This window comes from Pteropus alecto, unplaced genomic scaffold (assembly GCF_000325575.1).
Source record: "Pteropus alecto unplaced genomic scaffold, ASM32557v1 scaffold380, whole genome shotgun sequence".
Classification (NCBI taxonomy): domain Eukaryota; kingdom Metazoa; phylum Chordata; class Mammalia; order Chiroptera; family Pteropodidae; genus Pteropus; species Pteropus alecto.
This window is the reverse complement of record NW_006430090.1, coordinates 199,151-213,438: the sequence shown is the minus strand read 5'-3', so window position 1 is coordinate 213,438 and position 14,288 is coordinate 199,151. Positions and strand designations below refer to the sequence as shown.

Here is a 14,288-nt window from a genome sequence, read left to right as displayed (position 1 = left end):
TTAACAGCAACAACACAAACTCATCGACGAGATCGTCAGTGATTAGAGTGGCAGTAAAAGAAGGCACAGTAACAGTAACAGGAGGGGAGCAGCAACAGTGAATCCACAGAGCCGTCACGTCCCAGGCACTGCACACACCTCTCTTAATCCTGATGAGGCAGGACCTGTCCGCATTCTGTAAGTGAGGAACTGAGGCACAGAGCTGTTCAATAATTCACCTCAGATCTCACACAGCTTTTGAGACGGATACCCAGGTGAGATTCTGAATGCAATTTCTTAATTTCATCTATTGCTGTACATTCTGAGTCTTTCCTTCCAGCGAACAAAGATGACTTTAGAATCAGAAAACAAATATATGCACCCAAGGTGTGGCCACCCACTGTTCACTCGTGCTGGGTCGCCTCCACGTAACTCTTTTGAGTCCCTGCTGCAGGATTCTAAGCACCAGCGATACAGCCCAAAACAGAACGAGGTGTTTACAGTCCAGCGGGGGAGATAAACAGGCACAGCGCCTTGTAGATCAGTCACATGGCAGTCGATGCTTTGGAGAAACATAAGCAGAGGGAAACAGTGGAGTGTTTTGGGCAGGCGCGGTTGCTATTTTAAACAGAGAAATCTGGGAAGGCCTTGCTGAGCTGATGTGTGTCATGACAGGAGGCAGGCAACTGAGCCCAAAGGCATTGGGAAGAGGGCCCCCCCAGAGGGAACAGTGACTGCAGAGTCCCTGAGGTGAGCACATGCCTGGCACGTTTGAAGAACGGCAGGGAGGCCACTGGACAGTGAGCGAGGTGAAGATGGGAGAAGATGGGGCCGGCCTAGAGACAGTGCCTATAAATCAAAACGCTATCGCCAAACCAAAAAGATTACGAAGTAAAACAAGTGAGGTAACCTGTGTTATGGTTGGAAATATTTGCTGCCTCTCACCCGGGACGACACCTCACTGCCCCAGTGACGTTAGGCTCGGTTGTGGACTTGCTGTGGCAACAGGAGGTGAGCGTGCATGGGGAGTGCCACTTCTGAGCAGCAACTGAGCCTCTGCATGGACCCACCTGTCCTCCTTCCCTCTGCCATGAGACCTGCAATGTCCCAGGAGAGAGGCTGCTCCAACAAACCCCAATATCTTTGCTGCCACTCGCCGCTGCAGCCCAACTTATGTATGATAAAACTACCGGAATTACTGCTTCTTTAGAGGCTGAAATTACTTTGACAGCCTCTAGACACCTATCAGAATGGCTAAAATAAAAATAAAGTGGGCATTCCAAGTGCTGGCAAGGATGCACAGCAAAAGAAAGTATTATTTCTTGCTGGTAGGAAAGCAAAATAGTACAACCACTTTGGAAGGGATTAGGATGTAGACATATCGGGGAGGCCATTACTCCCCGACGGGGGTTCTTGACGACTGTATGGGGGAAGTTGCCCTCGGGGGATGGAGGAAGGCCTGGGTCTGGAACTGAACGGTTTACACTAGCCCTACTGGCCATGCGTCAGGCAGGACTTCTAGGCAATGCCCTGGGCCTCTGGCCATCAGCTTCCTGCAGCTGCAGCTGTCGGCGCCGATGCGATGAAGCCCAGCACTGAGTTTTCGTGCCTCCAGATCACGGCCTGCTGCAAATGCAGCGCCTTCCTAATGCGTATGACAGCAACAGGCAACCCGGCAGTGGCCCTGCCGGGGCGTCTGTGGGAGCAGGCCAAAGGAACGGAGCGCAAGCGGACCAGAACGAAGAGGGAAAGGGCAGGAGGGAATTTTCTTTTAAGGCTGCTAGTTTTCTACCATCGCCATAACAAATCACCACAAACTTAGCAGCTTACGGCAACACACATCTATGATCTCTGCCTTAACTAGCTCAGTGGCCTTCGCAAGTCCAAATTCACAGGAGAGCAAAGCCCGGGCTTTGACACCACGTCAGCCAGCTTAAGCAGCTCTTAAGTGGCCAGCACACCTGTCTCAGGGGAGAAGCTCCCAGGTCAGCCCAGACCTCTTCCAGGCCCACCCTACCCTCTCCTCCATAGTAACATCCCCTCACAATCCAAGTCCCAAAGAAGGAAATGATTCTTATGTCCTGTGTTGTGGGACACTCATATGAGACGCTTCTGCCTGGTTACCCCCCAAATAAGTTACGGCTGCCCTATGACCCTGATCTAGACCTTTCTGGTAAAAAAAAAAAGAAAAGAAAAGAAAAAAAAAGAAACCCAAAATTCATCACCTTTTTATTCCTTATCAAGTTATGACAGCAACAATGTATGATTTATAATAGAGAAAAAAAATCAAATACAATTGTAGTCCACTAGGAAAGCCAGGTTTATTTCTCCATGATCAATGTCCACTCTACAGTGACATGTACACATATCTTCACATGGCCATCATAATAGTAAATCTTCTACTTTATGCTTGTTTTTATTGTTGCCTGCTGTATCATGAGCATTTTCAATAAGGCGACAAAACCTTTATCATTATGGTTCAGCAAGGAACAAATCAGAAGTGTCCTAAGTGAACAACAATGTAAGGGAACAAGGTAAACATAACTCAGTACTTTTTGTTATAACAACTAAAGCGGCATATCACACTTATTGACAGCAGCCCTTTCCATCTCAGTATAAGCGGGCTTCAGTCTTAAGAAAGATAATGCCACTGTTCACTCATAAGCAACACTGTCGTCCAAATAAGTGCTCCTTCTGAAATGAGTCATCGGCATCTGGCAAGACTGTAACACACACACACACTCAAACGGCAATCTACTCCAACACTGTGGTTGCTGAGACGTGCAACACTGAGGAGCTCCTGCCAAAAGCTGCTCTCACCGCTTACACATGGTTCCGGTTAAGAGTTCACTTATGTACAATAAGGCAGACACGCCCGATTAAACGATCCCTCGTACCGATTAGTTACTGAACACATTCACAGGTTCTTTGCAGTTTACACACTCTGACGCGGGAGCAGTTGGCTGTCTCCAGGGAAGCGTCTTCCTGACAGACATCCACTGGTTTTACTCCAGTGTATCTTGCTTGGTACAGGCTGATCATCCCTGAAGCCTTTCCCACATTTATTAGCATTTTATATTCCCTCCGGGAGTCCCCTAATGTATCAACTTAATAGTATGGCTAAGGAATGTCTCACATTCATCAATTCACTGGATAGGGTAGAGAAATACTTAAAAGCAAATTTCTATATTTAAAAGCCACGTGTGTAACGTGACCCTATCCATGCAAAAACATAAACACATAAAGAGATGGGGAGAGAATGGTCACCAGAATATTAATGATTATAATCTCAGGGGGTGGGATTGCAGGGACTTACTTTTTTCCTTAAACTAAATTAAAAAATCTCTTTTGTATTGACGAGGAGGAGTCATCCCTGAAGACATCCCTCCTTCACACAGGTTTCTGAGAACGTTCAGGAGACAAGTAGGCCTGCGTTCATTACGTTTCCACGGCTTGCTCTCCAGGGTGTGTGCTCTGATGGCGGACGAGGGCCGAGCTCCTTCTGAATGTTTTCCCACACTGAGGACACTGGCTGGGACCCCCCCTGCTGTGGAGTCTCTGATGCACCGCCAGGTGCGAGTTCTGCTTGAAGGACTTTCCACACTCCGGACACTGGTACGGGGTCTCCTTAGTGTGAATTCTCTGGTGCTTGGTCAGACAGGAGCTGTCCCTGAAAGCTTTGCCACACTGACTGCACTCGTAGGGCTTCTCGCCAGTATGAGTCCTCTGGTGCCGGATGAGGCCGGCGATGTTCCTGAAAAGTTTCTGACACTGGTCACAGCCGTAGGGCTTCTCGCCGGTGTGAATCCTCTGGTGCCGGATGAGGTAGGCGCTCTCGATGAAAGTCTTCCCACACTCCGCACACTCATAGGGCTTCTCCCCAGAATGGATCTTCTGATGCACGATGAGGTGAGAGTTCCGGTTGAAGGACTTCCCGCACTCCCCACACTCAAAGGGCTTCTCTCCGCTGTGAGTCCTCTCGTGTTGGGTGAGGTACGAGCCGTCTCGGAAAGCCTTGCCACACTTGCCACATTCGTAGGGCTTCTCCCCAGTGTGGATTCTGAGGTGCACGGTGAGGTGGGAGATGTCCGTGAAAGGCTTCCCGCACTCGTTACATCTGTACGGCTTCTCCCCTGTATGAGTTCTCTGATGTAAAATCAGGGAGGAATTCCGGTTGAAGGTTTTCCCGCATTCTAAACATTCGTAAGGCTTCTCCCCAGTGTGAATTCTCTGGTGCTGTGTCAGAGCTGACCCGTCGCTGAAGGCTTTCCCACACTTACTGCATTTGTAGGGCTTCTCTCCTGTGTGGATTCTTTGGTGCACAATCAGGTTGTAGTTCTTGGAGAAGGATTTTCCACACTCATTACACATGTAAGGTTTCTCTCCAGTGTGAGTTCGGTGATGCAAAACGAGAGAAGAGTTCCGTTTGAAGCATCTGCCACATTCGGTACATTCGTACAGCTTCTCTCCAGGGTGACCCCTATTTTCATTCCGAGATGAACTCAGGGTAAGCGTGTTCCCAAAGCCCTTGCCTTCTGACAGTTTCTTCCCTCTTCTCGTTATTTTTTGTTCATCAAGAGGGGGAAAATGGCTGAACGACTTAACACTTTCAGGGTATTTATGGGGTTTCTCTCTCATTTGATTTCTTCCAAGCTGAATAATTTCCATGGAGTGACTGAAGGCTTTTCCACAGGCATCACTGTCACCAGTTATCTTAGACACAAAACTTTTCTGACAACTGTGTACAGCTGGGTCATAATCCAAACTGCGAACTTCTGAGTCATATATATGGAAACCGTTTGTTGCAGGAACCCTCCGAGAGGGTGGAAGGTCTGAGCCTGCACTCAAAGGCCCCCCAAGTCCAGGATATTCACAAACTGACTCCCGAGCCCCTGGCTTCTCCTGAGTTAAAGCTGAATTGCACAGATCTCCCTCCCAGTTCTTACAGTCCCAATTATCACCCAGAATGGAAAAATGGGGACCCTCTCTCATAAATCCTTCCATTTCCACGTCACAGGGTAGTTCTTCCTCAGGAATATTCTGAGCTGTCATTTTCAATCTCGTGTTCAAGGCTGAAAAGTAAAGAATGAAAAGGACTTCAGTATATGAAGCTATGTTTGGAAGAGGAATGAAAAACGATGACCAGCCAGGCATATGGATGTGTATTTTTACTTGTTTCCTTTCTCAAATTCCCATCCATACAAGGAGGAGACAAGTGAGAGTCAAGAGATGGAGGCAAGAACAGGTTCAAAGTTAGCGACACAGTATTTTCATCCTCTCAAAAAATAAGAAGGCCGGTACTGGGAAATATTACCAACGGAATTAGCCTGTGACAGGAGAGACCAGAGGCCAGTGTCATTGCTCACAACGGAACACAGTCTTGGTCACTGTGTGCCAGTCCCCATTACCTGCTGCTCCTACGACAACCAGCACACGTTTTCAAAGCCTCAACTTCACAATGTGTGTATGACGGTGCTGAACAAGCAGACGGCGCTCCACCTTTGTGGTCGGAGTTCTGCCTTCACAGATGGGGCACAGTATAGGCTCCCTGACCTTGAAGATCAGAAAGTCCTAGATCTGTCAGTGACCAACTTGCAGGGTTATTATGAGAGTCTGATCACATCTGAGGCTGCCCCTGAGCTGGGGAATGCACAGCGCTCCATAAGTGGCTGCCACTGTCATCACCGTTATCGATCTTCAATCAGTTACCAAGATAACTGGCTGTCCGTATAGTTTTTAGGTAAAATGAAATTAGACCCTTCCCCCTGACAAAAATTTAAAAATTTGAGGTGGATAAAGACCTCGCTATAAAATCAAAGTTTAAATTATGTAGGATATCTTTACAAATGGGGCAGTCCAAGGCTTAAGAAGAAAAAACAACATAGACAAAGATTAACAATTTGATATCAACAGGAAAAGTTTCCACGCAACAAAAGACATAATACGAGTCAAAATACAAGTGGCAAGTGGAGAGACAATATTATGAAATATAAAAGCAGCGAAGAAATAATGCCTCAAATCTATAGTTTTTACAGAACAGCATAAAAAAGGGGGAAAAAAACGATACAGAGGAACTAAACAGAGAGAAAATGGAAATGTCCTGAAAACATGAATATCTGCTCATTCAGGCAATTATGAACTTCAACTTTAAGAACACAAAATATACATATTTTATAAGTAAAAGTAACACGATGTATGATGTGAAGCTTGGGCAGGCATTTAGGAAGAGAGTTGGCGGGCATGGACAGTGGTCAGCCCACTTGGCAGGCTAACTTGGCAGTAGCCGACAGAACACAAAATGGGCACGTCCCTCCACCCAACAATCTGCCTTGTGGGCATGCCAGGCTCAGGAAGCACGAGTCCCGAGCATAGGTGGACATCGACCTATACCAAGGACACAGTCTCAAAGGCCAGCAGGGAGAAGACAGACCACTGGTGAAGGGATGAAAAGTACTGTCATGGACCCCTTGATAGCAAAATAGAAACCCACAGGTAATGGAGGTTACTTTCAAAGTGCTGAGGAAAAAACTGTCAGCTGCATTATTGTTCAAGAGGAAAGGTAAGATAAAGGACAGCTTCAGAAAAGCAAAAGCAGAGCTTACCTTCGAGGATACTGCCAAAAGAATTAGCGTTGTTCTTCAGGAAAAGCCCAGAAGGAAAGAATGGAAAGAAAAGGAAACGATGAATGTGTACTTAGATCAAATTCAGTACTGACCATAAAATGCAGTAGTAATAATGACTCAGGGAGTTAACAGCACGATGGTCTAAAATACCAGGTGGCAGTGTCCTGTGAGATGGGAGAGGGGTAACAAACTTAAGTGTCCTGCCGTCCTTATATTGTTCATGATTCATGTGAGACCTGGTCAAGTAAGGAATAAAATAAATGTCGTGTAAAACTTGCAAGCCCGTAGAGCAGTGGTTTTCAACCAGGGGCAACTTTACCCACAAAGGACACTTTGGGACGTCTGGAGATGTTTTTGGTTGTCATTAGTAAGGGAGAAGTGCCACTGGCATCTAGAGGGCAGAGGTCAGGGATGCTGCTAAACAGCCTTTAATTCACAGGACAGCCCCTCACAATAGAATGATCCAGCCCCAAATGACAACAACAGTGCTGAGGCAGAAAAACCCTGTTGTAGGAGGGAAGAATAATTAAAAAAATAAAAACCAGATCAATCCAGAAGAAGGTGGTAAGGGATGAAAGCCCAGAAAGGACAGGTGAAAAAGTATCACCAATAAATATACGTAAATGGCTTCGATGGGACAGATAAAGACACCGTGTCACACTGCATTAAAATGTTTGTAACACACATACCTAAAGCAAAAGGACATAGAAGACAAAAGCAAAAATTTAGAAGAGACAAATGCCAACCAAAGATTTTATGGCTCTTTGTTAACCAATGATAAACTTCAAGTACGATAATGGCAATATAACAGTGGTAAAGATGCCTACATTAATACAATGCCTCAAAACACAGCAAAGTCAGCCAGCATTGCAAGTCAAAGTCAGCAAATTCAACCATAATGGGAGGTTTTAATGGACCCCTTTCAGAAATGGAAATTCAGAAAAACTGAATAGAGACACTTGGAGAGAATGAAATTAGCCAGCCTGATTACTCAGCTGGATGAAGAGTGAAGTATCAACAACTAGAGATAGACACTTTCAAGCATAAGTGGAACATTTGCTAACACTGGCCATAAACCAGGCCAAGATACAAGTTCAACGAAGGCCAGACCACAGCTTGACACAGACCACAGCCTCTTGACAACAGATTTGGTCAAGAGAAAAACCAGTAACAGAAAACCAAATACAAGAAAAACAAGAAGTAAAACAAACCCCAATTTATTTATAAAAATGAAAAGCTATTTCGCAGTAATTCACAGAACAAAGAGAAATCTAGACAGAAATTAGAAAACACCTAGAAATGAACGACAATGGGAATGGTACATCTCAAAACATGTAGCGAGTGAGGATGCAGCTAACATAGTTCCTAGGCGGAAAATGTTGGTCTTTAATGCTTATAGTAAAAAAAGGAGACTGTAGGTTTAGTGAGCTCACTGTTCAACTTAATGGAAAGAACCATGAAGTAAACCAACAGGAGGTGGAAGGCAGATGATAATAAAGGTATAAGCAGAAATTACAGAAACTGAAAACAAAGAAACAGCAAGAAGATAAAGAAAACCAGAAGTCTGTTATTTGAAAAGACTAATGAAATAGACACACCTTTAACAAGAGTGGCCATTAAAAAAGAGATAGGAGACACACAAAAGTGATAGTTATGCAAAGGGATTTGAACTAGGAAACAGTAAAATGTTACAGACATGGCATTACTGGACGTATCCTAGGAATGCAGGGCTGAGGAGCATGACAGCATCTACTCACGCAATTCTCCGTACTTTCAAATAAAAGAAAACAATCCCCTGCAGCCTATCTCAGTAAGTTCATAAAGTACTAATTTGAGGAAATCTTGCCCAGACTTATGACCCAAATGCTCTTAGACAAAAGTAGTAGACCCCTTTATCCTATGTCAATAAATTGAGAAGGTACTTTAAAGCAAGCTCCAATTCATGATGAAAATTCGTAACCACCAAGACATAGGGAATTAACATAAACATCATACTTAATGAGTAAACATAAGGATTGTTCGCTCTGAAGCGAAGACTAAGACCTCGGATGCCTGCTAATGTCCACAGCATTTGACAGTGATGTCAGGATGGTGCCTCCTGCTGTCACTCCTGGAAGCTTATACTGAAGCCTCCTAAGGCTGCTCTGCTTATACTGAGGCCTCCTAAGGCTGCTCTGCTACCAGACCACGTGTTCTCCATACTGGACCTTCTGAATGGCTTGTGGTCGTCCTGTGAAAAACAAGAGATGGAAAACGAGAAAAACGAGAGCACCTTCCCATAGGTCTGTAGGGGGAGGATGCATGTGTGCACTTTAAAGAAGTCAGTCAGACATATATAGGATGATACCACCGAGGGAAATTTTTTAGACAAAATATTCTGGAAGTAAAAATATTGAAATGTCCTGGAAAGACACCTACGAAAGCTGTGATCACAAGGTCTTGGGATATGGAGGGAAACGAGCCTTGAGGAGCAAAGGGAAAGTCCCTTTCATCTATAACAGACACTCCCTTTATTGAAATAAGGTTTATATACCACTAAGAAAGTGAAAAGATGACCCACCAAATGGGAGAAAATATTTGTAAAGTACATATCTGACAAAAGACTTATATACAGAAAATATAAAAAGAGGATGTGGAGAAACTGGAACCCTCACGCACTGTTGGCGGGAATGTAAAGCGGTATTGCTGCTTTGGAAAACAGCCTGTTTCTTGAAAAGTTAAACACAGAGTTATCACAGGACCACTCCTAGGTATCTAAATCAAGAAAAAGCCAAACATGTGTCTACAGATAAGCTTGTACATATATGTGGATAAACAAAATGCGGAAATCCACACAACTGAATATTCTAATATTCCTCAGCCATTAGAAGAAATAAAGAACTGATACATCTGAACCTTCGAAACGTTATGCTCAGTAAAAGAACTCAAAACACAAAAGACCATACCTTTATAATCCAATTTATATGATGTACAGAACAAGTAGTTCCATAAAAACTGAAAGTCAATTAGCGGTTGTCAGGAGCGGAAAGAAGGGGAAGGGGGAATAACTGCTAGTGGGTATGGGGTTTCTTCTCGGGCTGATGAAAACAGCTGGAATTACACAGTGGTGACGGCTGCAAAACTTTGTGCACAAACCTAAAACTACTGATTTGTGCATTTTGGATGAATCCTATGATCTGTGAATCGTACCTCAATAAAGTTGTAATAAGTAAAGTTATACCTTCAAGAACAATGCTTGTGATGCTAAACACAAACATGTCCCCTATATAAGGGACAAGTATCCCCCAGCCTGACCTGAAGCTCTTAACTTTGGCAGTATCCCCTCGGGGCATCTGAAAATCTGTGAAGGTGTTAGGTTGTCACAAAGGTGGAGGCAGGGGGAACAGCTCACATCTGCTAGGCTGGGGGTAGAGAGGCATATTTGCTACCACGCCTGGGACTGCTCCACGTGGTGCTTGACCGTCCTGCGTCCCAAAGTCCCTGCAGGTATCAACCTGGAGTACTTCAGAACAGCAATACTACATGTGTTGTAACACTTTAGAAAAAGAGTGTGCCTTCATTTAGGAGAAGGAAGCTCAAAGGAAATCCAGATGCTGCTATGAATTCACGAAATCATTCCTTACTCTGTTTCTCTCTCCGTGACGAAACTGGCTGTTCCGACTATACTCTCAGTCAATGAGGGTGTGAGTGCCATTGGGAGGTTACTGGGGGAAAAAAATGTCACCAGTACCTGTGAGGGTATTAGGACAGACTGCTGGAAAAGCATATTAAATCAGGCTTTTAATGCAGGAATTGCACTCTATTTCATTAATCAGGGTTGTTTTAAAATGTCTAATCTTATTGCTCTCATATATATTTCTATATTACTATTTTTAGCAAAATAATGACACAAAAATAATGTAAAAAATTCATCTCCATGCTGTTCACATATTTTGGGGGTCTGCCATATTCCCCAACTCCTTATCGGACCCTGTGCTTGGATGTCCACCATACCACTTCTCTGCAGCCCCAGCCTATCCTTTTCTTCCCCATGGCCAATGAGAAGGTGATCTGCAAGACTTTCTACACGCTGAATGTTGCCCCAGCACATGCTGAGACCTCATGTCTGGAGCACTTTCTGTGATAAATTATCCCGATGCTGTTCCAGGTCAGAGCACAGGGGTGATTGACCCTTTGCCTGTGAATAAGGACAGCCTGGGTTGCCTTACTGTGTAAGTGCCTAGAACCTGCTTCCAAGGTACATTCTTCCTTTCCTGTTTAATACACCTGGTCTGGGTCCATTTCCAACACCCACTTGTTCCAGCAGCATCCACCCATACCATGCCCCATTTTATCTCTCTGAATATAATGAATTCTGTTCTGTTTCTCTTAATCCAAACCTAGTCTGCAGCACCTAACTGTTTCCCATTTCTTCTAGGGTAGCTGTGCCCAAGCATTGAAATATAGAAATATATATTTTAACACAAATACCTTTCCTTTTACTGATTCTTTATGTGCACACAAGACTTTAGAAATTTTTTAATTTTTGAATATGTAATATTATCTATAAAATTCCTCTTAGGATGATAAAAGGCACATTGCAAACTTGATCATAAAGAGTGAAGATTACACAAATATTAACTCAAAATGGATAACAGGCCTAAATATAAGAGCTAAAACTATAAAACTCCCAAAAGAAAAACACAGGTGTGTTAAATTAAAAAACATGGACATATCAAAAGCACAAGTGAAAAACATAAATAAAACCTTTTGTGCTTCAAATGACATCAGTAAGAAAGTAAAAAGATATCCACATAATATGAAAAAATATTTGCAAATCTTGTATCTGACGAGGTACTGGTATCCAGAATAAATAACTCTTCCAATTAAATAATAAAAAGGTTAATAACCCATTTATTAAATGGACAAAGGATCTGAATAGACAGTTCTCTAAAAAAAGATATACGAATGGCCAATAAGCACAATGAAAACATGCTCAACATCATTAACCATCTGGAAAATGCAAATCAAAACCACTGTGAGATACCACTTCACAGCCAGTAGGATGACTATAATCAGGTCCACTCCTAGGTAGTTATCCAAGAGAAATGAAAACATATGTCCACAAAAACAATAACAACAACAAAATTTAAAAACATGTTCACATAAGCATTAGTTACAATACCTAAAAAGTGGAAGCAACTCAAATGTCCATCAATCAATGAATGAATAAGCAAAATGTGATATATCCATACAACAGAACAGTACTCATCCAGAAAAACGAACTAAGTACTGATACATGTTACTATATGGATGAATCTTGAAAATACTACGCTGAGTGAAAGAAGCCAAAACAAAGAACTACATATTGTATGGTCATTTATATGAAATGTCTAGAATAAGCAAATGCAGAGACAGAAAGTAAATTATTGATTATCTGGGGCTGGGAGGGATGGAGAAATGGGGAGTGACTGCTAATGAGCATAGGCTTTCTTTTCTCAGATGATGTAAATATTCTAAAATTGTTATTGGTGATGGGTACACAACCTAGTGAACATACTAAAAACCACTGAATTTTACACCTTAAGATAGTAAGTTATATCGTCTGTGAATTATATCTCAATAAAACTGTATCATAAAAATAAGCAGGTATCGAGTCTGTCAGGATAATAACCACTGGTCTAGATCCCACCTGGTAAGTTTGTGGTACCTTCAGACTTCACGAGAGAAGTAACAATTTCATAGGGATGTGCCAAGCTTGTGTAGAATTCTATTCCCAGACACTCACCTCTGAAGGGCTTTATCTCCAGTCTCCATGACCTTGCAGAGACATCCACTTAGGCTCAATACCTGGATGTTTGACATCAATGGCTGCCAGACTTTAGCTGTCCAACCCCATCGACATGGTTCCCGCCATCTCTGTGAAGCACACATGATGCTAACTTTATTTGTTCAAATGATGCATTCTTTAAAAAAAAAAAAAAGTTTATTATCAACTTTAGCCCTGTTTTTTCCCCCATAGCAAAGTCACCCACCTACCAATTGTGATTGAAACTGACTCCATTTTTGATGACTGCTGACCGCTTTCAAGCCCCCCGCCCCACGACCTACTGTCTCATCTCCTTCCATTCCACAACTAGGCAAGCTGACAAGCCTGAGTGCTTTCTTCTTGGAGTTAGCAAAGGTTCGAACCACGCAAATCCCAATAAATGCAAGGCCACCAATAAATGCAAGGCCACCGTAATCCCAGCTCCACTCTCTAGTCACAATAAAAGCCCAACAGTCTCCTTCTGCTCTCTCAGGCTATTTTTGGATCACCTTGGGAAGCCTGCCCTTTTCTCCCAAGACAATCTCATTATGTGAATAATCGACCTTTTATACTCGTGGTGTGTGTGAGTGTAAAAAATAAAGAGTGTCTATATGTGTTCGAGGCAGGGAAGAATGAAAGGTAAAGCTAATGTGGCAAACTGTTATCTTGAGAATCTGGATGGTTTTACAAGTGTTCATTGAACTATTCCTGCAACTTTTCTATAGGCGTAAAACTTTTCAAAACAGGAAGGTGGGTGAGAAGGGAGAGAAAGCAAGCGATAGAGTGAAGGAAAGTTACTTGCTATGGGGGGAGGGCTTTGGGAGGGGACAAAGCCTTGGTGTTCAAAACGTATTTTCACAAGTCCTCTACAACCAAATTTTTTCAATTGGCAAAGAATAAGGGAACTTTCTGAGGTGACGACGGTCGGTTTGACAAAAGTTTGGGTTGCATTTGTCAAATGGGTTGCATTTGATCCACTTGGTACAATGAAGATCTGCGCAATTCAGTGTTAAGTCAATTCTGCCTCAAAAAAAATTTGCAGCAATAGATGGTATAGAATTATAACTGAGTTAAGCAAAGTGTTTGAGGGGAGAAGCGCAGTGATAACTGCCACTTAATTTAAATGCATCCCCAAAAGATTTAATGAATAGGTAAAAGGATGGGCAGAGGGAAATATACGGGTCACAGCAAGTATAGCAGATGTTAATGCGTCAGTATAAGGTCGGACAAAGATTTCGACTGGTCTATACGTATGAAAACTTTTATCGTGAACTATACTGGGGAGCCAAGGAGATGAACCACTAAACCAAGGAAGAAAGCGAAATGGTCAGTAAACAGGTGAAAAAACGCGGCCCCCATTGGGAACTGCGGCAAGACCTGACTTGGCAGATATTAGGTGGTGGGGGAACAGGTGATGTAACACCTGCGAGACTCAGTGGGAAACGGCAGAGGTCACCGGGCGCAACGTGGCCAAGTGACCCGAGACCCGCGACGCCGACACCCGCCGTTCTACAACCCGGCAGCAGAAGGGCGTAGACCGGGATCGCCCCAGCGGCCGGGCCAGGACACCTGGCAGGTGCGGGCGAAACGGTCCTTAAGGACCCGCTGAAACCAGTGCGGAACAGCTGAGCGACGCGAAGTAAGGCCGGGAGGAGAGGCCACACTCGCCGGGGGAAGGCGTCCACACCCGCAGGATGCCCTCACCCGCCGGGGTCTTCCACACTCGCGAGGGCAGCAGCGCCCGGGGCCGACCCCGCCCCTGCGAGCCGACCGCGCACACTGCCCGCCCGAAACCCGCCCGCGGACGCGCCGCTCACGACCCACCGGGACCGGCGGACCTTCTCTGCGCCCCGCGGCCATAAAGGGGAAAACAGACACGCAGAGACCGAGAGGCGCGG

The 14,288-nt window shown here is 44.2% G+C and overlaps 1 protein-coding gene across 1 annotated transcript; it reads right to left on the bottom strand.

Annotated features, from left to right (window-relative positions):
- Positions 1 to 2,191: 2,191 nt before the first annotated feature.
- ZNF329 (zinc finger protein 329) lies at positions 2,192 to 14,236 on the bottom strand. The gene is made up of 3 exons (XM_006904758.3): positions 14,215 to 14,236; positions 12,370 to 12,547; positions 2,192 to 5,051 (listed from the first exon to the last, which is right to left on the bottom strand). The coding sequence occupies exon 3, from the start codon at positions 5,029 to 5,031 to the stop codon at positions 3,418 to 3,420; it is 1,614 nt and encodes a 537-aa protein (XP_006904820.1). The 5' UTR covers positions 5,032 to 5,051; positions 12,370 to 12,547; positions 14,215 to 14,236; the 3' UTR covers positions 2,192 to 3,417.
- Positions 14,237 to 14,288: the final 52 nt, after the last annotated feature.